Raw genomic sequence first — 22,054 nt, forward strand, 5'->3', positions numbered from 1 at the left:
GCTCCCAGGGCAGCCCGTTCCAATGCCAGTCTCTCCTGCTGTGAAGAACTTGTTCCTAGCATGCAGCCTGAGCCTGCCTGGCACAGCTGGAGGCTGTGTCAGTGAGCGTTTCTCTCTCGCAGGCTGAGTGCCCAGCTGTGAGCGTGCAGTTCTCCATGGAGGTGGTTTCTGTGCCGCGGGGGCTGAGCGCTGGCCCCGGAAGGGATGCGGGACCGAGATAGCAGGGGGGCTGCAAGCCTTCACCGGGTCCATGCTGGAGCCACTGCGAGGAAACAGTAAATCCATCTCGTCAGTACAATAGCATGGGACTGCTCCCGGGACCCAGTGATTTAGCACCTGCTTCCTGCCACCACCAAACAGCCATGGAGATTAATCATCAAGGTCACAAATCGTGTCTGCTGCTTGGTCAGCCTTCCAGCTACACGTCAAGAAGTCCCTACTTGCCTAGTACTCAGACAGCTGTTAAAGGGGTGATAGCTTGGTGGAGAAGGACCTGGCAGTCCTGGTGGACAAGCTCTCCACGGCACAGCAATGTGCCCTTGTCTCCAAGAAGGCCAATGAGACCCTGGGGTGCACTAAGAAAAATGAGTCCAGCAGATCGAGGGAAGTTCTCCTCCCCCTCTACTCTGCCCCACTTAGAATAGTACAACCAGTAGATGTACTAAGTACAGAGTACTTAACCCTCTCAACAGGAGGGCACGATGAAGTGGGAGAGAGGGGAAGAAGCCCTCTTGATGAAAGCATTCCAGCTTGCATGTAGTCATCAGCCTGGTGATGTGGCCTTTCCTTACAGCAGGGAGAGTCTCAGAATCAGTCAGGGCTGAAAGGGACCACAAGGGCCATTCAGTTCCAAACCCTCTGCCATGGGCAGGGACACCTCACACTAGATCAGGCTAGCCAGAGCCTCATCCAGCCTGGCCTGAAACACCTCCAGGGATGAGGCTTCCACCACCTCCCTGGGCAACCCCTTCCAGGCTCTCGCCACCCTCATGCTGAAGAACTTCATCCTACCATCCAGTCTGAATCTCCCCATTTCCAGCTTTGCTCCATTCCCCTCAGCCCTATCACTACCTGACAGCCTAAAAAATCTCTCTCCAGCTTTCTTGTAGGACTTCCACTGGAATAGTACTGAGCAAAACTGCAGCTGTAAAAGAGGATTTATAAACCTGGATGGGGGTGAATCTTGTTTGGAGCAAAGAGGGAAATGGAATCTTGGTTACCCCTGGGGAGATTCCAGTTGGAATCCAGAAGAAATGTTAACACAGAGAGAACAAAATCTCCCAAGAGAAGCAGAGGATTCCCCTACATTTCGGTTTCAAGACTCAGCTCAACAGGGTGCTAGGCCAGCTCATTCCAACTCCACTATCACCTAGAAGGTCTGGACCTGGCCATCCTTGAAGTCCCTTCCATCCTGGCATTCTGTGGCTCTGTGGAGTCCCACACTGCTTACAGGTAATGGAACAGAGATCCTGAAACCCAGAAATACAGAAAAGGGTTAAAAACTTGATACGAGAAACAAAAGGTCCTGGGCCACAGGCAAGGAAAAGCCCAGGGGCAAAGTATTGTTGTGTATGTCTGGAAACTGCTTCCCACGACGTGCAAAGTCACTATGGAAGGGAAACTGTCAGGGGGGGAAAGAACTGGTAGCAAAAATTCACATTATTGGCTGGAAAAAGGTGAAGCCAGTAAGGGAAATCATCATCTTACAGAGCCTATGCAGACTCACAGGCAACAGCACTTCACCCAGAGCTGAAAATCCACTTGCATTTTGTCACCTCAGCTGATAGATGAACACAGAAGGGGTTGTTAGTAACAGTTCCTGAAGACTGCTTTGTGCATAATATGAGCTTTAGCTGAGAGAACTCCAAAGCATAGGTAACCTCCCTGACACTGGGAGGAAACCAACCCTCCAGGATGCATGCTGCCACATCCACAGCTAGCATGGCTCCTGCAAACAATACTGAAAATGATGATTTGGGGGATGCATCTCTCCAGTTATCTCTTTCCATGTCACCTCTGCTCCTGAGCTTCCACCAAAGCCTTTGCTTTAGCAGTAAGACTTTCTGTCTCCATTTAAACCTCCTCCACTGCTTCAGGGGAGTTTTGTTTTGCTTATCATGACTGTAACAAGAACACACTGAAGACAACAAATCTAAATCAAGTGATGCTGTGAAGTGTCTGCAACCCAGGAGAAACCTGGAGACTGGTCATGCCCTTGCATTTACTGATGCCATAAGGAAAGCTGTGCCGTGAGAGACCTCCTGATTGTCCTTACAAGTGCCTTTTCCTCGTGCTCTTCTGGCCAGATGCAAAGCACAGAGTGAACAGATGCACTCACACCTCCAACCTGGGTTTTGAAACCTGGACAGTTGCCAGTAAGGGAAGGCAACAGAGATTATATATTTCCATGTCTGAAGTCAGCTCCTTGTGCTTTTTCAGAAGCTTAATACTTGCTTGCCTTTAAAGCAAGACTAAAGACTTATGAGGAGAGGCTGAGGGACCTGGGGCTTTTTAGTCTGGAGAAGTGAAGACTGGGAGGGGATTTAATCAATGTCTATAAATCTCTGAGGGCTGGGGATCAAGAAGGGGGGACAGGCTCTGCTCACTGCTCCCTGGGATAGGACAAGCAGCAATGGGTGTAAGCTGCAGCACAGGAGGTTCCAGCTCAACACAAGGGGCAACTTCTTTACTGTGAGGGTCCCAGAGCACTGGCACAGGCTGCCCAGAGAGGTTGTGGAGTCTCCTTCTCTGGGGCCTTTCAAGGCCTGTCTGGATGTGTTCCTGTGTGATCTGAGCTAGGGGGGTTGGACTCAATGATCTCTTTGGGTCCCTTCCAACACCTAATACCCTGTGACTTTATGCTGGCAGGCACAGCAAGTCTGTATGAGCCTCCTCAAGTGCCAAGACATAATCAAGCACAGAGAACCAATGGGAAGCAAGAGAAACAACGATTGCAACACAAGCAAGAACATCAGACACACATGGTTTATCACCAAGATCTTGCAAGTGTTGTCCAAAACGTGAAGCATCCCTCTCAGTTATACTATTATTGCTTTCTGGGGACAACAGGTAGGGCTTCAAGGTGCATGCTGAGCATCCATCTTCCCTGTAGTAGTCCCTTTCTATCACAAGAGCAGTAGAAACTGCCCCTAGATAAAGTAAGATCCAAGCCCATTATCATAGTCCTTAGCATTATCAGACCAGTACCATTATCCAACCTAAACCAGTCTATGATCGTAGACTCAGAATGGTTTAGGTGGAAGGGACCTCAAAGCTCATCCAGTTCCACCCCCCCACACCTCCCACTAGAACACTTATCTCTTACAGACAGCTTTCCTGTGACTTTGGGACACACCTCAACCAAAAGCTTCTGCTTCAGGCACTTTATTTCTCCTCTGCAACACCAGTTGTGCCCTGTCTTCTCAATACTGGATTAACAGAGGCCAAGCTGCTCAGTCACATCAATAAAGTGTTTTACCCACAGTCACAGAACAGCAGGGGTTGGAAGGGACCTCCAGAGATCATCTAATCCAACAACACCCCTGCTAAAGTAGGAGACACAGGATCATGTCCAGGAAAATTCTGCATTTCTCCTGGGGAGGAGACTCCAGAACCTCCCTGAGCAGCCCATTCCAGTGTTCTGCCACCCTCAAAGTAAAGAATTTTAAAGAGACAAGGCAAATTTTGGCAAGCACTGCGAATCTCCAGAACAAGTGATCATCCCACAGACATCTAAACGAAGCTTACTTTGCCTTTTGATCCATGAGGAAGTTTAGACACCGAGCTTTAGAAAACCCATGGAAGAGATTCACCTATTTCCACCTCCTGAGCTAAGGGAAATGCAAAAAGCAAGAGTTTTTTCCCCTGTTCTAAATAATCTACATCTTTCTCTTTAACAGATAGGAATGGGACCTTTTCTTAGGAAAAACAGAGAATTATGTCCTTTTTAATTGAGCTCACAATGAGAACTTTTGCTCTGAGTACCTCATTCACAGGGAAATTCAAAAAGCACCTGCAGGGAGGCTGTAGCCAGGTGGGGTTGAGCTCTTCTGCCAGGCACCAGGCAACAGAAGAAGGGGACACAGCCTCAAGCTGTGCCAGAGGAGGTCTAGGCTGGATGCTAGGAGGAAGTTGTTGTCAGAGAGAGTGATTGGCATTGGAATGGGCTGCCCAGGGAGGTGGTGGAGTTGCTGTGCCTGCAGGTGTTGAAGCCAAGCCTGGATGGGGCACTTAGTGCCATGGTCTGGTTGATTGGCCAGGGCTGACTGCTAGGTTGGGCTGGATGAGCTTGAAGGTCTCTTGATTCTATGATTCTGTGATTCTAAAGCACAAATACTTCAGCATGATGAAGGAGACTCTCTTTTCTTAGCATATCCTATATGAAGAGAGAGGAAATTATCTGCCCAGGGAGGTGGTGCAGTCGCCCACCCTGGATGTGTTTAAGGGTGGTTTGGATGTGGTGCTTAGGGCTGTGGTTTAAGGTAAATCTTGTAGAGTAGGGTTCTAGGTTGGACTTGGTGCTCCTGAGGGGCTTTGCCAGCCTGCATGGTGCTGTGATTATCCATGTTCCATATAAGAAAACTTCTTTGCCTTTTAAAAGCAAAGGTACAACTGGAAGGAATTCTTGGCTGCAGGGTACTCAATTGACTGTTGCTGAGCTCCTCACCGTGTGCAGCAAACCAGGCTCTGTGAGATTGTCCTTTAGGCTATTTCCTTTCTGAAGTACAGCAAGACACAGCAGGTCTGTGTCTACAATGAGTTAGTGTGTATCACAAAAGGGAGGACTCTGGAAGCCAGCACTTTGTGCACAGAAATAGCCTGGGAAACAGCAACTGCTCTGCTGACCCACAGCGTCTCCCTCCCATGGTGGGTGTGCCGCCTGGCTCGCCTGTCTTGCTGTTTCTTCTGTTTTGCCTTTTCCCTTGCCATATCACTGAGCTAGGCAGCTCCTCTGAAGGCAAGCAGCCTTTATCAGCCTCTCCCAGCCTCCTGCTCCCCTGCCATGCCTTCAGCCCACGACACCAACATGAGGTTCAAGTTCTGCTTCCTGGCTCTTCTCCTGCAAGTGATCATCATTGTGTTGTTTGGGATATTTGTGGAATATGGCAACTTTGCTGTCTCTCAAACTTTATACCCAAGTAAGTATTGCTAAGATTTACAGAAGATAGACTTTCTTTAGTCCTAAGTGAGATTTCTGACTAATTGATGAGACCTACCAACGTAGCTAGAAAGAAATGCGTGCTCTGGGGCTATAAAAGCCCAAACCTGTTTCTGAGGTGCGGAAGCATCCGGCTTCAAAGACAAAGTCAAGTCAAGCACAGGCAAAATTCTAACGGTAGCTAACTTCTGAGAAGCGAGCTTTTCTGGGAGAGAACAGTCCTGGGAGCAGTTCCAGTGTGCGCCTTAACAGGTTGACACTCGAGCAGCCTGAGTCGCTTTGAGCAGCTGTAGCACTGCCCCGCGCTGGGTGGCAGTGCTCCGCGCCGTGCCCTCCGCCCCGCTTGCTGCAGCAAAGAGCGAAAGCAAGCAGAGCTTTTCATTGCCGTCCTGCAGCTCCCAGAGCGTGCTCTCGGCAAGCTTCCATCGCTGCTACGAAGCATGCCTGCAGCAGCTGGACTGCCTGCCGGGCGAGGCTGCTGTGACACGGCGGAGAGCCCCCTCCCGGCTTGCAGAGCAGCGGCTCAGCTGCAGACAGCGGCGGTTCAGCCTGCCCATGCTTCTGTCGGCTTGTTGCTGATTTGTTCTTTTGCAAATGCTTGATGAAGGTCAGGGTGAAAGTTTTTGGCTTGAGAAGCAGTTGGTGACTTTTCCCATGCTCCTCCCCACACAAAGATCAGACTGCTGTAAAAAACTTGAAGAATAGGTCCGTGGCTGAGCAGCCTGCATCTTGCTGGCAGTAACCAAGGTTTGTTGTTCATGTTCTTGGCGTTGACATTTTAACGACTTGTGGTCCTGCTTGCAGTCTCTTGATGATGTTCATAACGACGCAGAGCTCCTTGCCTGTGTGCAGTGCCCATGTGATTTTGAATGTATCCCTCCTTTTGTCTCAATCCAACTGGCCTTTCAGTGACCATTACGGGGAATGTGATCTCAGGGTCACTTTGCTCCCTGCTGGTCTTGTGGTTTGCATTTTCACACAGAGCATAGCCCAGCTGAGGGAGCAGTGAATGCACAGCATTATTCTGCCCCAGAGACAAGTCAGCTGGTGAAAATCAGGGGCAAATTACCCACATTTGGGTGAACTCCACTGAGACGCAGTGGTATCCCCAAGGCAGGAACCTAGGCTGTGCCAGAGCCCACTCTCCTTCTGAGAGACAGCTTGGCCACGTTAATGTTGTTGGGCTATCCCAGTGCCTGAATTAGCTGGCTTTATCTAGACAGCACATTGTGAATGACTCTTGGTCCACTGCCACCCAGCAGGTGATAGTTCATAGACTCTTAGAATCATAAAATGGTTTGGGTTGGAAGGGACCTTAGAGATCATCTGCTTCCAACCCCTCTGCCATGGGCAGGGACACCTTCTGCTAGATTAGGTTGCTCAAGGCCTTGTTCAACCTGGCCTGGAACACCTCTGGGTGCATAGCATAGGGACTACTCTCAGTAAGCAGTGCAGATGGGAGGAGTGTTCTGGAGGAGAAGAGCATGCAGCCTGTGGCAGTACAGATGTGAGTCAGCCTGTGGCATTCATCTTTGGCCACTGTTTGGCAGTGCAGATATGAGCCAAGCAAACACGGCAGGTGTGATGTTGGACTTCCAGAGGCTGACCTAAGAATGGCCTTGAGATGCTGAACTAAGAAATGCTGACTCTTCCACACAGTAAAGAAGTGGAACAAAACCAGTACCTAGAAGGGGCCTACAGGAAAGAAAGGGAGGGACGCTTTACCAGGGGGTGCAGTGACAGGACAAGGGGTAAGGGTTTCAAACTGAAGGAGAGCAGATGTCAGGAAGCAATTATTCACTGTGAGGGTGGTGAGATGCTGTAGCTGGTCGCCCAGGGAGGCCACGGATGCACCATCCCTGAAAGAGCTGCAAGTCAGGCTGGATGGAGGTTCGAGCAACCTGGCCGAGTGGAAGGTGTCCCTGCTCATAGCCGGGTGGGGGGCGCTGAAAGCAGATGCTCTTGAAGGTGGCTTCCTGCTGAAAGCATTCTATGGTTCCGGAGAGTGAGAGTGGGAACAGAAGAGTTTATGAAGGCTCTCCGGTAGTCGATGGTGCTTCTGAGCCCTCTTCTGGCTGAACGTCACAGTGCACACAGCAGGACGAGGAGCGCTTTCAGCGGGCCACTAGAAGTGTCACTGCAAGCCAGCTACCACACCAGCAAGGTCCACGGCTGAGGCTTTCCCTGTACATTTGTGTGCAAGAGGCAGCAAAGCCAAAATGACAACAGCTGCTCTATGCTAAGGTCCCTACTAACCAGAGAAGCTGCGCTATTCCAGGTGGTTCCACGCAGAGTCAAAGTTCCAGATGGACTAAACTTGCTACCATAGCAATCTGGTGCTCTTTCCATCATGCTATAGCAAGGAATATTGATAACTGGGGCTTGGATTTCACAGACACTCAATCTTTAACTTTAGACTGGTGATGAGGTGGGGGAGGATGGATCAGATTGATGACACCAGTTTGGGACTCCTCTGTTAACCCACACACACCTGCTCTCCTTTCAGTTTTTCAGGATGTCCACGTCATGATATTCGTTGGATTTGGTTTCCTGATGACCTTTCTGAAAAAATATGGATTCAGTAGTGTTGGTATCAACATGCTCATTGCTGCCTTTGGCCTCCAGTGGGGAACCCTGATGCAAGGATTTTGGCACATGGAGAGCGGGAAGATTCGTGTCAATATTATCAGGTACATGGGACCTTAACAGGGCTGACATTTCTATGCCTTGAGATGTCAGGAGAAGCCATAAGCTACAACACCTGTGCAGTGAGACCTGTGCTGAAGTTTGGCTGAGCCTTGCAGTCACTCATCAGCCCTTCCTTTTTAAAGGGGCAATGCCTGGTTCACCGTGCCAAGGGAACCAAGGAGAGAGGTGAAATCTGAGGTGCTGCGCTACTGTAGGGCACAGGTTGTGGCAGGAAGACTTCTTTGACTCTCTAGAACAGCAGAAGCTGGGAGGCTCCCAGCACTAGCACAACACCTCCAACATCCAACAGAAATGAAAGGCTTTGTCCTTCCATGGCATATGAGGTCACAAAAGAAAGTCTGGAACAGTGTGTATCCACTCACGAGGCTTTCTCCTACTTACAGAATGATAGAATGGTTTAGGTTGGAAGGGACCTCAATTATCATCCAGCTCCAAACCCCTGCCACAGCCAGGGACACCTCCCACTGGAACAGGTTGCTCAAGGCCTCATCCAGCCTGGCCTTGAACACCTCCAGAGAGGGAGCAGCCACAGCCTCCCTGGGCAACCTGTGCCAGTGTCTCACCACCCTCACTGCAAACAACTTCTTCCTAACACCCACTTTCAATCTCCCCTCTGCCACTTCAAACCCATTCCTCCTCCTCCTGTCATTCCCAGACCTTGTCAGCAGTCCCTCCCCTTTTGCAGCCCCCTTCAGATCTTGCAAGGCCACTCCAAGGTCTCCTGGAAGCCTTCTCTTCTCCAGGCTGCGGAGCCCCAACTCTCTCAGCCTGTGCTCACAGGAGAGGTTCTCCAGCTGCCTGATCATCTTTGTGGCCTCCTCTGGACTGGCTCCACCAAAGAATGATTGGCAGGAGCACTGTAGGACTGTGGGTGTTGAGCCCCAGTCATAGAATGAAAGGACATGGCAGCAAGTTACCCAGGGAGGTGACTGAGGTCCCATCCCTGGATTTATGCAAGGTGAGGCTAGATCCAGTTAAGGATGTCCCTGCTGACTGCAGGGAGGTTGGACCAAATGACCTTTGGAGGTGCCTTCTAACCCAGACCATTCTGTGATCCTGTGAAAGACCTCATGGTCAAGGTCTCTCTGCACCTTTAATCCCCTTTCTCTTCACGCGTCCTGCTTCTGGCAAGGTCTCGGAGTGTTTTCCACTCCTGAGGTTTTGCTTCCTGAGATAACCTGCAGACAATGTTGAAACTGTAGCACCCAAATGCTAGCGAGGGGCAAGCAGCAGCAATTGCTTGGTGCTTACAGACTGGCGTTTGTGGAGGCACCCATAACTTAGTGCCCCTCTGCCCTGCGCTGCACTTTGTGTTTCCATTTATCATGGCCATTGCCCACAGCCTCTTCATGCTGACCCTTCCTGACTGCCAGTGCCACCTTGGCACACACAGTGACACAAAGCTTTTGGAGTGACCCTCTGACCAAAGCTAAACAGTCCCTGTCAGTGCTGGCCTTGAGGTGGCAGCCAGAGCTGGAGATTTTCCTGCGCACCCCCAGCACACATCTGACGTTTGCCCCTAAGTTCTCACTCAGCACAGGTAGGGTTGAAGCGAGAGGGAACCTTCCCACACGCTGTCCTCAGTACCAAACCCACCTGGGAATGATGAGTTTTTGCCCACGAAGATGACCTTTCCAGGGGTATCTCTGAAGAGTTACAGCTCCCAGTTTTCATGTAACAGAGCTGATATTACAGCCTCATTTCAGACCTCCTTAAACTAATCTTGTGGTTTTCTTGTGCTGCCTTTGTTTTGTTCCGTGCTTGTTTTCTGAACTTCAGCATGATCAATGCAGACTTCAGCACAGCAACTGCCCTGATTTCCTTTGGAGCTCTCCTGGGGAAAACAAGTCCTGTTCAGATGCTGATCCTCACCATTCTGGAGATTACAATCTTTGCATGCAACGAACATCTAGTGGCAGAGATATTTCAGGTATGACCTTTTAGCAGTAGGGTTTTGGGTTGTCTTTATAACAAAACATCTTGAGCACTGCCTTCAGTTTTGGGCTCCCCAGTTGAAGAGGGACAGGAATCTGATGGAGAGAGTCCAAGGGAGAGCTACGAGGATGATGAGGGGACTGGAGCACTGCCTGGTGAGGAGAGGCTCAGGGACCTGGAGATGCTTAGTCTGCAGAAGACTGAGAGGGGATTTAATCAATGGTTATAACTATCTGAGGGCTGGGGGTCAGGAGGGGGGGGGGCAGGCTCTGCTCACTGCTCCCTGGGATAGGACAATCAGCAGTGGATGGAAGCTGCAGCACAGGAGGTTCCAGCTCAGCACAAGGGGGAACTTCTTCCCTGTAAGGGTCCCAGAGCCCTGGCACAGGCTGCCCAGAGAGGTTGTGGAGTTTCCTTCTCTGGAGCCTTTCCAGGCCTGTCTGGATGTGTTGCTGTGTGCCCTGAGCTAGATTGTGTGGTCCTGTTGTGGCAGGGGTGTTGGACTGGATGAGCTCTTTGGGTCCCTTCCAACCTCTGACACCCTATGAAATGCTTTCACTCTGCAATGCTCCCAGTTTGTCTGATGTAGATTGTCATTCCTGCTACAGAAATTAGAGCATTAAAGCCATGAGGACGTCACCAAACTCTCCTCTTCATGCTGTATAAAATCTGCGGCACTGTTTTGGGCTCTTCTTACAGGCCACAGACGTTGGAGCCTCAATGACTATCCACGCCTTCGGAGCTTACTTTGGCTTGGCTGCAACCCTCGTCTTGTACCGCCCTGGTCTGAAAAACAGCCATGAGAATGCAGAGTCTACCTACCATTCTGACCTCTTTGCCATGATTGGTAAGGGCAGCACAGCAAGGGCTGCCCAGCAGCACACCCCCACTCCTCCCTCTGTTTCAATGATTGCTATTGCTACACTGCAACCCATTTTCCTCCCACGCTCCTAGAGGCACATTCCTTCTCCACAGAACCTTGCAAAGGATGTCAGGGGCTGGAAGGCACTTGGAAAGCTCATCCAGTCCAAGCCTACCAGTTCTCACCTATACCAGATCACACAGGAGCCCATTCAGGTGGGGTTGAACATATCCAGAAAGGGAGAACCCACAGCCCCCCTGGGCAGCCTATTCCAGTGTTCTGTCACCCTCACAGGAAAAATTCCTCCTCGCGTTTCCATGGAAAGTCCTGTGCCTCATTGTGATGGTTTGGGCTCTTACCTGCCCCCCCACACTTTTGGATTTGCCCCAGCTAGCTCAGACGGCCTCTGGGAATATAAATGAAGCTATTTATTTACAGCAGCAAATATACAGGCAGCTATTTACAATATATACAGTTATATACAGAAATATACAAAGGATAAACAATACAAAAGCACAACTCCCCTCCCAGAAACCTGAGTCCCCAGGAGGGGCTCTCAAACCACCCCAACACCTCCCCCCGGCCCTCTCAACCTTACCCCAGTTCTCAGGAAGAAAAGAGGTGCAGCCAAGAGGTTAGGGAGCAGGGTTAGTGGCAGCAAGGTTAATGAGATGTGACCAGGTCTGAAGGCAAAGGCAGAATGAGAGACAAAATGGAGAATGTTTACTTCTTCTTCCCAGAGTTCTCAGCATGACTGTGAGAGAAGGAGACACAATTGTTTTCATTTCACTGCCCATTATCTAGTTCTTTTACCAAAACATCCCAGCTTGCTTCAAACTAGCACACTCATGCTTCCAGGAGACCTCCCATGTCTGGTGCATGCACACTTTGCACTGACACATTTCATAGGTTTCTTCATAGTTCAGCAAAAGAGAAAAGAGTAGTTTAAAGATCCCTTTCCATTGTACCTTAGTGGTGACTCCTCTGTGGTAAATCTCCTGTCCCAAGCAGCACTTCCATAGAAATTGGCTGTAATGAAAAATATTTCAGTATAACATGCAGCCAGACACAACCCTGTGCTGGGCTGCAGCCAGAGCAGTGTGGGCAGCAGGGCAAGGGAGGGGATTCTGCCCCTTGCCTCTGCTCTCCTCACACCCCACCTGCAGTCCTGTGTGCAATTCTGGAGCCCCCAGCACAAGCAGCACATGGAAGTGTTGGAGCCAGTGCAGAGGAGGCCACCAAGGTGCTGAGAGGGCTGCAGCAGCTCTGCTCTGAGACCAGGCTGAGAGAGTTGGGGCTCTGCAGGCTGGAGAGGAGAAGGCTTCCAGGAGACCTTGGAGTGGCCTTGCAGGATCTGAAGGGGGCTGCAGGAAGGCTGGGGAGGGACTATTGACAAGGTCTGGGAATGACAGGACAAGGGGGAATGGGTTTGAAGTGTCAGAGGGGAGATTGAAAGTGGATTTTAAGCAGAAGTTGTTTGTAATGAGGGTGGTGAGACACTGGCACAGGTTGCCCAGGGAGGCTGTGGCAGGTCCCTCCCTGGAGGTGTTCAAGGCCAGGCTGGATGAGGCCTTGAGCAATCTGTTCCAGTGGGAGGTGTCACTGGCCATGGCAGAGGGTTTGGAACTGAATGATCCTTGTGGTCCCTTCCATCTCTGACTGATTCTATGATCCTACAATATTGAGCTGTGCCTGGTTCACTGATGAATATTTGAAACCATGCTTTTGCCTATCAGATCTATTCATAGCTCAGTTTACCTTCTAGAACTGTCCTTTGTACCAGCAGGTGCTTTAGGATTTGCTTGTGAACTCTCTTGCTACTGCATCCCATTCCAGTGGGGCTTTCACAGCAGCGATATGCCCTGGCAGCACGTGGGGCATGAGAAGTGGTCACAGTGTGTTAAAGCCCTGCAGGAAGATTTGACAAAGGCCATGTGGCAGAATCCCAGCTGCCAGTGCCAAAAAGCTCCTGTATAGTCTATTACTCTTTTCAGAACTTTGGCTCTTCCTTGTTTTTATTGATCATGTTCTTCATTTCTTGTAGCTAGTGCTGCTGGGTCGGATCTTGCACACTGAGCTACCCCAGCAACTGAACAGTCTCTTGGTTTGATTTATATTCATCCAGGTACTCTGTTCCTTTGGCTCTTCTGGCCCAGTTTTAACTCTGCCATTGCAGCATCACCCTTTGACCAGAGTAAAGCAGTTATCAACACTTACTACTCCTTGGCTGCATGCGCTGTTGTAACGTTTGCCCTCTCCAGCCTGGTGGACCAAAGAGGCAAATTCAATATGGTAAGAATCGCACTGCAACCTCTGTTCACTTGGGTCACTCCTCTCCATTAAGGATTATTAGGCAGATCCCCAACCTCCATGAGCTCTCTGGAGCCTTTGCTCACAAGGTGTGCAACATTAGAGCTACTGTGCTTCCAAAAGGTCTAAGCCCTGAGGCGACCTGCCCTGCTTTAGGTATGTGTTGATTATTGCACCTGGGGAGCAAAAATTACAGTGACAGTCCTGCCCCCTTGTTCTGACAGACCACAGAGTCTAGTCCAACAAGCAGAATCACAGAACCTTAGAGGTTGGAAAGGACCTCCAGAGATCATAGAGTCCAACCCCCTGCCAAGGCAGCAGCACCCAGGGTAGTTCTCACAGAAAGGCATCCAGGCAGGTTTGGAAAGTCTCCAGAGAAGGAGACTCCACAATCTCTCTGGGCAGCCTGCTCCAGGCCTCTGCCACCCTCACTGTGAAGAAGTTTCTCCTCATGTTGAGCTGAAACCTTCTCTGTTTCAGTTTGCAGCTGCTGCTCCTTGTCTTACTGCTGCTGACCACCAGAAAGAGCTTGGCCCCAGCCCCTTGACCCCCACCCCTCAGATATTTGCACACATGGATCAGATCTCCTCTCAGCCTTCTCCTCTCCAGACTGAACAGCCCCAGGGCTCTCAGTCTCTCTCCACAGGGGAGATGCTCAGGTCCCCCAGTCAGCCTCGTGGCTCTGCACTGGACTGTCTCCAGCAGGTCTCTGTCTCTTGAACTGGGGAGCCCAAAATTAGACACAGCATTCCAGGTGTGGTCTCAGTAGAGCAGAGTTGAGGGGGAGAAGAACCTCCCTGCTGGCCACACTTTTCCTGATGCCCCCCAGGTGGACTTCTGGATATTATCCCCCAAAACTCCTATTCTAGTTACCACTCTGCAATAACCAAAATGGGTCTCAAGGTAGCAACCCATTCCACAGCACCTCAGAGTGCAGCTGCACAACTGACAAAGCTAGACTAGGTTAGGGTGCCAGCTGCCAACCTTTCATCTTCTTAGCCTAAAATCCAGCCCCATCTTTTCACTCACTTCTTCCCCACAGTTGCAGTGCATATCAAAGCCCAGCGTGGGCAGGCACTGCTCAGTGAGCAAGCAGAGTCTGCTGCAGCTGTCCAAGGCAGCTCTCACCAGCTCAGCCTGTCTTCTCCAGAGGTCAGATGAGTTTCAATGACTTTTCAAAAGTTAGACTTAATCATTAAAATGGCCTCAGTTAAATTGGCTGAGAGTAGCTTTGAGCAGCATCCTGAATACAGACCGAATACATCAACTGTAGGATCAATCAGGTTGGAAAAGACCTTTAAGCTCACCAAGTCCTACCATGACCACTAAAATGTATCCCAAAGCACTTAGGGAGTCCTGTTTTAAAGTTCTGTTCATTCTTCATTGGAGGAATCCCATCTGAAGAAAAATTTCTGTATGTAAGAAAGCCTTCTAAGAAACTCAGCCCTAAACCAAGCCTCTCTTCTATGGTAATCATCTCCACCCCTTCATATTCCTTGCAGGTTCTCATTCAAAATGCCACCCTGGCAGGAGGAGTAGCAGTGGGTACCTGTGCTGACCTTTCAATCAACCCTTTTGGTGCCATGTGCATCGGGAGCATTGCTGGAATCATCTCTGTCCTGGGATTCCACTTCCTGACTGTGAGTACCGAGCGCCCGGTTCTGCTCTCGCTGACTTTATCGCTTCATTTGCTTTGCTGGAGTTCCCTTAGGCTGCGAGAAATGGAGTTTAGAAACTGGCTGGAACACTACAGAGAGTAAACTACTTGTAAATTACATTTTAAATCAGCGTGGATTAAGTATGAGTGCACAACAGCAGGATCACAAATGCACTAGAGCTCACTCAAGTTGGGACTTTGGCTCAGGGAGCTGCCAGAATTTTGCTCCAAACTCATGTTCCAGGAAAATTTCATTTTAGAAGGCTGAATAGATCTGGAATCCAGGTTCACAGATTGCACCTGGTTGGAAGAGACCCTCAAGGGTTATCTTGTCCATCCTCCCTGCAGCCAGCAGGGACACCTCCAAGTAGATCAGGCCGCCCAGAGCCCCATCCTAAAATACTTTAAGTGTAACTTGGGATTGTTTCATGTGTGAAATGTAGGGGTGTGGGGAGAACACTCCGAATAAAGCTGTTTAAAGTGGCATTTTCTGAAGGAGGCACATTCTGGAAGACAGTGTCTTATAGCAGACTCAGACCAGGCATGTCTCTGCCACCTCTTTTGACCTTTGCTGCAGTGGCTGCCCTGATTACAAACAGCAGGGGCCTGCCCTGTGCTTTGTACCATCTTATTTATCATGGCAGCTTGATCTTCTGTGCCATTATCCACGCACAGACAGGTTGTACAGATCCACAGGATGGTTTGAGCTGGAAGGGACCTTAGAGATCATCTAGTTCCACCTCTCTGCTGCAAGCAGAGACACCTTCCACCAGCCCAGCTTGCTCAAGGCCTCATCCAACCTGGCTTTGAACACCTACAGGGAGGGGACATCCACCACCTCCCTGTGCAGCCTGTGCCAGTGTCTCACCAGCCTCACTGCAAAGAATTTCTAATCTCCATGCTAAATCTGCCCTCCAGCTTCACTCCATCCCCTCTCATCCTACCACTTACAAGCCCTTGAAAAAGTCACTTCCCAGCTTTCTTGCAGGCCCCTTTCAGGTATTCCACAAAACCAGCTTCACAGCGAAGGGAAGCTTTGCATGCACTAAGTTAAACTGTCTCTTACTTCTGCACTACTTTCTTTTCCACACCATTCTGGAGATAATAGAAGACCACAAACTCGATAAAAACTTCATTGTTTCTCCTTATTTCAGCCTTTGCTGGAATCCAAGCTGAACATTCACGACACTTGTGGAGTTCATAATTTACATGGCTTACCTGGAATACTGGGAGGCATCACTGGCATCATAGTAACTGCAATAAAAGAGGAATCCAGGTGAGTTTCAGGGAGAAGACAGAAAGGAATTGATTCATTTCTGACATTCTGTCCTAATCTTCCACCTTCCTTGGGCCTGGTTGGGATTCCTTCAGATAAAGACACTTCTGTTATTTTATGGCAGATGTTTTGCTCTGGTTTAGGAAGGAATTTTCTTGATGCCTTGCCTTTACCACTGATCAGCTGCCAAGACTGGTCCCGGTGAAAAGCTGCACTAAAGGTGCAACGTCATAAACGCCAGCACAGAACCATGCAAACCTAAGGGAATCTTGCTAATGATTCTGCAATTACACTGATGCCAACATTAACTTCATATACACCCCCCCCACGTGGACATATAGGTATCCTTACATACATATAAACAAACATATATATAATGATAATGTATGACAATATTATATGTATAAATGTATGCATATAGAAACATTAAAATCTACACAAACATCTGCATCAATCTACTAAAAGATTGGTGAATTGAGCTAAATCTATGACTCTATGAACCTAAACATCTGTCAATACATAAACATAAAAATCTTCATAAGCATCTACATCAATCTATCCAAAAATTGGTGACCTGAGCTATTTCCACTGCCTTAAAAGACTCCAAAAAGATGAAATATTGTGGGGCTTTTTGCACTGCCTTGGTATGGGGTTGGGTTTCTTGTCTGGTTGTTTTTCTGGGGGGGAGTTGTGTTCCTTTGTTGTTGTTGTTCTGCAAAATGGAGCATGCTCTAAAGGCTTACAACTCCTAACAAGTTTCCACAGCTTGCTTTTCCCTGCAGCCTACACCAAAGTGAAAGTCATGGGGCCTGGCTCGTGCATAGCAAGGCAGGCTACCTTCCTACGAGCCTGCTCGTCCAGCAGAGTGCAAGCACAGCACTGCCAGAGCAAATGTCAGCCTAAAAGGGTATCTACCTTTGTGATGGCTTGTTCTTCTGCCCTTCTCAGGCACGGCACTCGCCTCACTCCTGGCATGCAGGCTGCTGCCCTGGGCAGCTCAGTGGGATTGGCGCTGGCTGGTGGAGCATTGACAGGTCAGTAGCACAGGATCACAGAAGCATTCTGGTTGGCAAAGCCCCTCAGGATCACCAAGTCCAACTGCTATCCCTGCTCTAGAAGGTGCACTCGACACCACATCCCCAAGCACCACACCCAAACAGCTTTTAAACACATCCAGGCTTGGTGATTCAGCCACCTCCCTGGGCAGCTCATTCCAAATGTGCCTGGTCACCAAGAGGATTTTGTGCCCCACCAGCCTTTGGGCACAGCTATCCAGTTTTTAACCCAAACCATCCACCTATCCGGGACATGAGCAGCCAGTTTCTTTAGGAGTGTGCTGTGGGAGACAGTGTCAAGGGCTTTACTGAAGTCCTGGTGAACAACAGCCACAGCCTTTCCCTCATCCACTGAGCTGGTCACCTTGTCATGGAAGAAATCAGGTTAGTGAAGCAGGACCTGCCCTTCATCCAGGGCTCTGGGCAACCTGACCTAGCTGAGGATGCCCCTGCTTACTGCAGAGGGGGTTGGACTAGACAGCTTTTGGAGGTCCCTTCCGACCCAGGCCATTCCATGGTTCCATGCAGGGTGGGCCCTGATCACCTGGGTATCACAGCATGTGGTGTGCAACAACAGCCACAATGACTGCTCCATAACTTTCCCACTGAGGTCAAACTGACAAGGTCTGTAGCTCCCCAGGTCCTCCTCCAGGCCTTCTTGTCGATGTGAGTCACATCTGCCAATCTCCAGCCAGCTTGGACACTCCTGCTTTGGCAGGATGATGGAAAGTGTCTTGGTGAGCACTTCCACCTGTTCATTGGGTTTTAATGAGTGACCTGATGCCCCAGGATGATTGGGCACTTCTCTAGGCCAGGAAACCCATCAGAAACTTGGATGACACCTCAATGTACACCTAAGGAACATTTGGGTGTTTGGTCCAATTTTTAACCTCTGATGCTGTTTTTTCCTCCAGGTGCCATTCTGAAACTGCCCTTCTTAGGACAAGCATCTGACCAGAACTGCTTTGATGACTCTGTGTATTGGGAGGTAAGACACAACCTCTGCTTTCGGTATGTTGGAAGGTGCACAGCACATTACAGTCCTGCTTCCCTGGGGCTTGTGGTTAGCACACAGGAGTCAGCTCTCCAAAACGTCATTCTGCCTCAGGCTGTCAATTTAGCATAGCCACCTTCAGGGTCTCTCCTGGACTGGGTCACTAGTCATTCATGTCATTTACACTGGGCCAACCTTGAACAAAGCAGCAGGACCTTGAGAGCCCAGAGGCGCTCTCCACCTCTCTCTGAAGCGCTCTCCACCTCTCTCTGAAGCGCTCTCCACCTCTCTCTGAAGCGCTCTCCATCTCTCTCCGCTTCCTTTCAGTCTAACTCTGACACTTGCACACTTGGCTAACTGCTGCTGCTCTTCTCGCGGGGTCTGGAGCTCCGCACCCCACCAAACCCAGAGCACTTCTTCAGTACTTGTGGGGCAAGTCTTCCTCAGGCTGAGCAGAAGCTCTCCTGCATCCTGAGCACTGAGGTTATCAGACTAAGACAAGCCTCCCACTGGAACAGGTCACTCAAAGCCTCATCCAACCTGGCCTTGAACACCTCCAGGGAGGGAGCAGCCACAGCCTCCCTGGGCAACCTGTGCCAGTGTCTCACCACCCTCACTGGAAAGAACTTCTTCCTAAAGTAAACCCTTGAATGTTCCTGTACTCCCCACTAATAAAGAAAGACTTTTCATTGCCTACCTCAAGAGCAGAGCTCTATACTTCAGAGACCTAGATTTGACCAACCAAGTGCCACTTACATCTCAGATGCCTACAATCAAGCACAGAGCAGAAGTTCAAATACATCTTCTCTCTTGGCTAAAATAAGAAGCTCCCTGTACTGTTTGCAGGGTTTTTTGCAGCTCTCTTCACAGACTTAATTTCAGCAATCTGGATGTTATCCTTTATGTCAGCACAAACTCCAGAAGGCAAGCCAAGAAGCAACACACATTCTGTGTTCCCTGTAAATAAAGTGTTACGCATCTCAGAAGACAGCTCAGTGAGTTAAACTCCAGTGTGAAGCACACAGTCTGGGTTTTGGTGACAGAAAGTCTTCAGTCAAAGGGGAATTTTCAAGCTAAGTGATCAGGTGTCTCAATGACCATAAGAAAGAAACCCTTTCAATAACAGCAAATGACTTGCAGAGCTGTTTGACCTCCAGAAAGTCAAAGCACTGATTGTCAGCAAGGTCTGAAGTAGACTGCCCTGTGCAAGTGATAAAAGGTGTCAGGAAAAGGGAGGTTTTACAGCATGGCTGAAGAATTCAGTCTGTGTTGGCCAGCCATAGCAACACAACTCAAGAAAGACAGGTAGCTACTGGAGAGGGTCCATGAAAGAGATACGAGGATGAGTAAGGAACTTGAATCTCTCTCCTGTGAAGAAAGACCAAGAGACCTGCCCTTGTTCAGTCTGGAGAAGAGAAGGCTGAGAAGGGAACTTATTAATGTCTGTAAGTATCTGAGAGGTGGGTGTCAAGAGGAAGGGGACAGGCTCTTTTCACTGGCACCCAGTAACAGGACAAGGAATAATGGATGTAAGCTGGAACACAGGAAGCTCCATCTCAACATGAGGAGAAACTTCTTTACAGTGAGGGTGGCAGAGCCCTGGAGGAGGCTGCCCAGAGAGGTTGTGGAGGCTCCTTCTCTGGAGACTTTGAAGCCAACCTGGACATGTTCCTGTGTGGCCCACCCTGGCTCATCCTGCTTTGGTGGAGGGGGTGTTGGACCTGGTGATCTCTGGAGGTCACTTCCAAGCCCAGCATCCTATGATTCTGTGACACAAAGCTGCAGAGCTGAGGGTGCTGTAGTGTCAGCAGAACTGCTCAGACACACTGCATTCTAAACTAGCTTTGGGAAGGGCTGGTGGTATTTGGCATACAAACATCAGCTGCATTTCCTCAGAGATGGCCACCTTCTTTCTTTAGAACTCCATGAAAAAGCTCAGACATTAGTCTTGCACTCCCATAGCTCACATCACTGCTCAGGGAGTTCTCCTTACGAGAGCTCTGAACTCATCCCTCGGAATGCAGGACTGGTGTTTTAGGTCAGGCTGGGCCAATGTCAATAAATCCATACCTAACATATGCAAACAGAACGACAGTTTCAGTGCATTCATACCACCCCCTCCCCTTTTATGGCCAAAAGAAGTCTCTACCTCACCAGCTGATCTGTCCTCTGTGTGTCACGGCAGGTTCCAGAAGATGAGAGAGCACATGGAGTGCATTCCAACAACTACGATGAGCACAGCAGATTTGAAGCTGCCATGTGAAGAAAAACAATCATCTGTGCTATTTATCTTCCTGATGCTCTTCTCCATTTCTAATGCTAAACCCCAGCACCTGAGGGCCCCTACACACCTAGGATTTCAAGAAGGGGCTGCAGGTGTAGCTATCTTTTTGTAACATGAGAACCTGGCCATTACGCCAAGCTCAGGTGGATCAGATCCTTCCCATGTATTTGTTCTTCAGATAAACCCACTACAAACTGCCCTAAAAAGTTTTCTGCACTATACCTTTTGTCAGTGTAGTCCCTGATCCAGCCCTTCTGTTTCAAGATTATTACAGGACACCATAATTAACAGCAAGATTTTCAAGCTACAGCCACATCCCTCAGCCATATAATCAAGAAGAAGTGGACTGAAAGTTTATTTGGATTCTAACAAGCTCTCACCAGAGCACCCTGGATCAATTTTAAGTGTGTTGCCCTGTAGCTGGATGGAGGAGAAAATGTGCTGTGCTTTGAAGCTTGGTTTATGACAGGCAAAAAAATGTTGAAGTCATTTCCATGGCAAAGCAAAGCAGCACATATAGTGATTGATGAGGTATATCAAGTGGCCATATGACTATCAAGATCCTTTCTTTACCAAAAAGAAGTGAAATGGTGACAAAATGTATTGTTGGCACAGATTTGCTTAGACTGTTTCGAGGACATACAAAGGGAATTGAGTAGGAGCTATGAAAAAACCAAGGCAATTGCATTACAGATCTTGTTACATCCATCATTCAGGGGACAGCAGCACTGCTAATGTCAGAGGCTAGCCTGAACTAAATGGCAGCACCAAGGAAAAGAATGACTTGTTAGCAACTGATCAGAAAGCAGCTATCTTCATCCTGTGGAACACTCAGGGCAGAGCCCAGTGGGAGAGGACTTGGTACAAGGGCTCACAGTGACAGGGAGGGGACTGAAGCTTAAGGGGGGCAGATTTAGATTGGATATCAGGAAGAAATTCTTGACAGTGAGGGTGGTGAGACACTGGCACAGGTTGCCCAGGGAGGCTGTGGCTGCTCCCTCCCTGGAGGTGTTCAAGGCCAGGTTGGATGAGGCCTTGAGTGACCTGTTCTAGTGGGAGGTGTCCCTGCCCATGACCAGTCCCCTCCAACCCAAACCATTCCATGAATCCATGAAATTTGTGTTGTGAGCCACTGCCTTTGAAGTCACTGCCTCCTAAAACAACAGAAAACAGAAAGAAAAACACAACTGGAACTAAAATTCAGGTAAATCAACCCCACCCAAAAAATTGTAACAGCAGCTGCTCAACTGAGGCAGTATCTGAGGTATCTGAAGGAACTCTGGCGTGAGAGTAGGTGGGAACAGAGGCACACATCTGCCCCTACCTACACAGTGTAGTCTGTCGAGAGGCAATGGATGGGAGATGAAGACCTAGCAGAAGGGTCAGACTGCCTGTAGATGTTATTCAGACAGAGGAAGCTACCACTGATGTCTCAGAAGGACAAGCTACAGCAGGTGAACTTTGAAGGCTTCACATTAGCACCTTGAAGTTTTACTTCCCTGATTTCAGAGGGAAATTCCTGTTCTATAAGATAGCACAGGTAGTTGAAGCTGCTGATGGCTTTTCCTTCCAGACCTTCAGCAAGACACTAGGAAGGGCTGCCCCACATCTTCCAGCCACTGTATACTGCTGTGTGTGTCAGATTGCCACGTACGAATGACAGTACCCTTGCTGGCACACTGGTACAGCTGTGCTCCCTTGCAGGTGGGAAATAACTGATTCTTTTCTGCCTTGCTACCTAGAAGACATCTTTTATCCTTTCAAAGCTTTCACAAGTGTTTTAGTGCAAACTGAGAAGGTATTTAATAGTGTCA

General features: G+C 49.3%; 2 protein-coding genes and 1 long non-coding RNA gene across 6 annotated transcripts in view; 2 read left to right on the top strand and 1 right to left on the bottom strand.

Annotated features, from left to right (window-relative positions):
• The window catches only part of LOC135177059 (cysteine-rich venom protein kaouthin-2-like), a 216,639-nt gene that overhangs the window by 49,408 nt on the left and 145,177 nt on the right, over positions 1 to 22,054 (top strand). The window lies entirely within an intron of this gene.
• RHAG (Rh associated glycoprotein) lies at positions 4,927 to 20,917 on the top strand. The gene is made up of 10 exons (XM_064146726.1): positions 4,927 to 5,138; positions 7,665 to 7,848; positions 9,647 to 9,797; positions 10,502 to 10,649; positions 12,790 to 12,956; positions 14,477 to 14,614; positions 15,786 to 15,907; positions 16,856 to 16,941; positions 17,877 to 17,950; positions 20,142 to 20,917. Exons 1-10 carry the CDS (start codon positions 5,003 to 5,005, stop codon positions 20,217 to 20,219), a joined length of 1,284 nt encoding a protein of 427 aa, XP_064002796.1. The 5' UTR covers positions 4,927 to 5,002; the 3' UTR covers positions 20,220 to 20,917.
• Positions 11,292 to 22,054, bottom strand: part of LOC135177062 (uncharacterized) — a 28,535-nt gene continuing 17,772 nt past the window's right edge. Inside the window, exons 2-5 of one of the 4 annotated variants that reach the window (XR_010302894.1) lie at positions 15,850 to 15,885; positions 14,524 to 14,686; positions 11,633 to 11,693; positions 11,292 to 11,418 (exon numbers count right to left, since the gene is read on the bottom strand). This is a non-coding gene — a long non-coding RNA (uncharacterized LOC135177062). Of the gene's footprint in view, positions 11,419 to 11,632; positions 11,694 to 14,523; positions 14,687 to 15,849; positions 16,228 to 22,054 lie in introns of those variants that run through there. The other 3 variants (XR_010302893.1, XR_010302895.1, XR_010302892.1) reach the window with 3 other exon arrangements.

This window comes from Pogoniulus pusillus, chromosome 7, assembly GCF_015220805.1.
Source record: "Pogoniulus pusillus isolate bPogPus1 chromosome 7, bPogPus1.pri, whole genome shotgun sequence".
Lineage (NCBI taxonomy): Eukaryota > Metazoa > Chordata > Aves > Piciformes > Lybiidae > Pogoniulus > Pogoniulus pusillus.

Bases quoted from the DNA above. Each gene is read 5' to 3' on its own strand.
- RHAG (XM_064146726.1), top strand. From the start codon at position 5,003: ATGCCTTCAGCCCACGACACCAACATGAGGTTCAAGTTCTGCTTCCTG. The intron at 14,615-15,785 runs GTGAGTACCGAG...TCCTTATTTCAG, and splicing joins TGGGATTCCACTTCCTGACT to CCTTTGCTGGAATCCAAGCT. The intron at 17,951-20,141 runs GTAAGACACAAC...GTGTCACGGCAG, and splicing joins ATGACTCTGTGTATTGGGAG to GTTCCAGAAGATGAGAGAGC.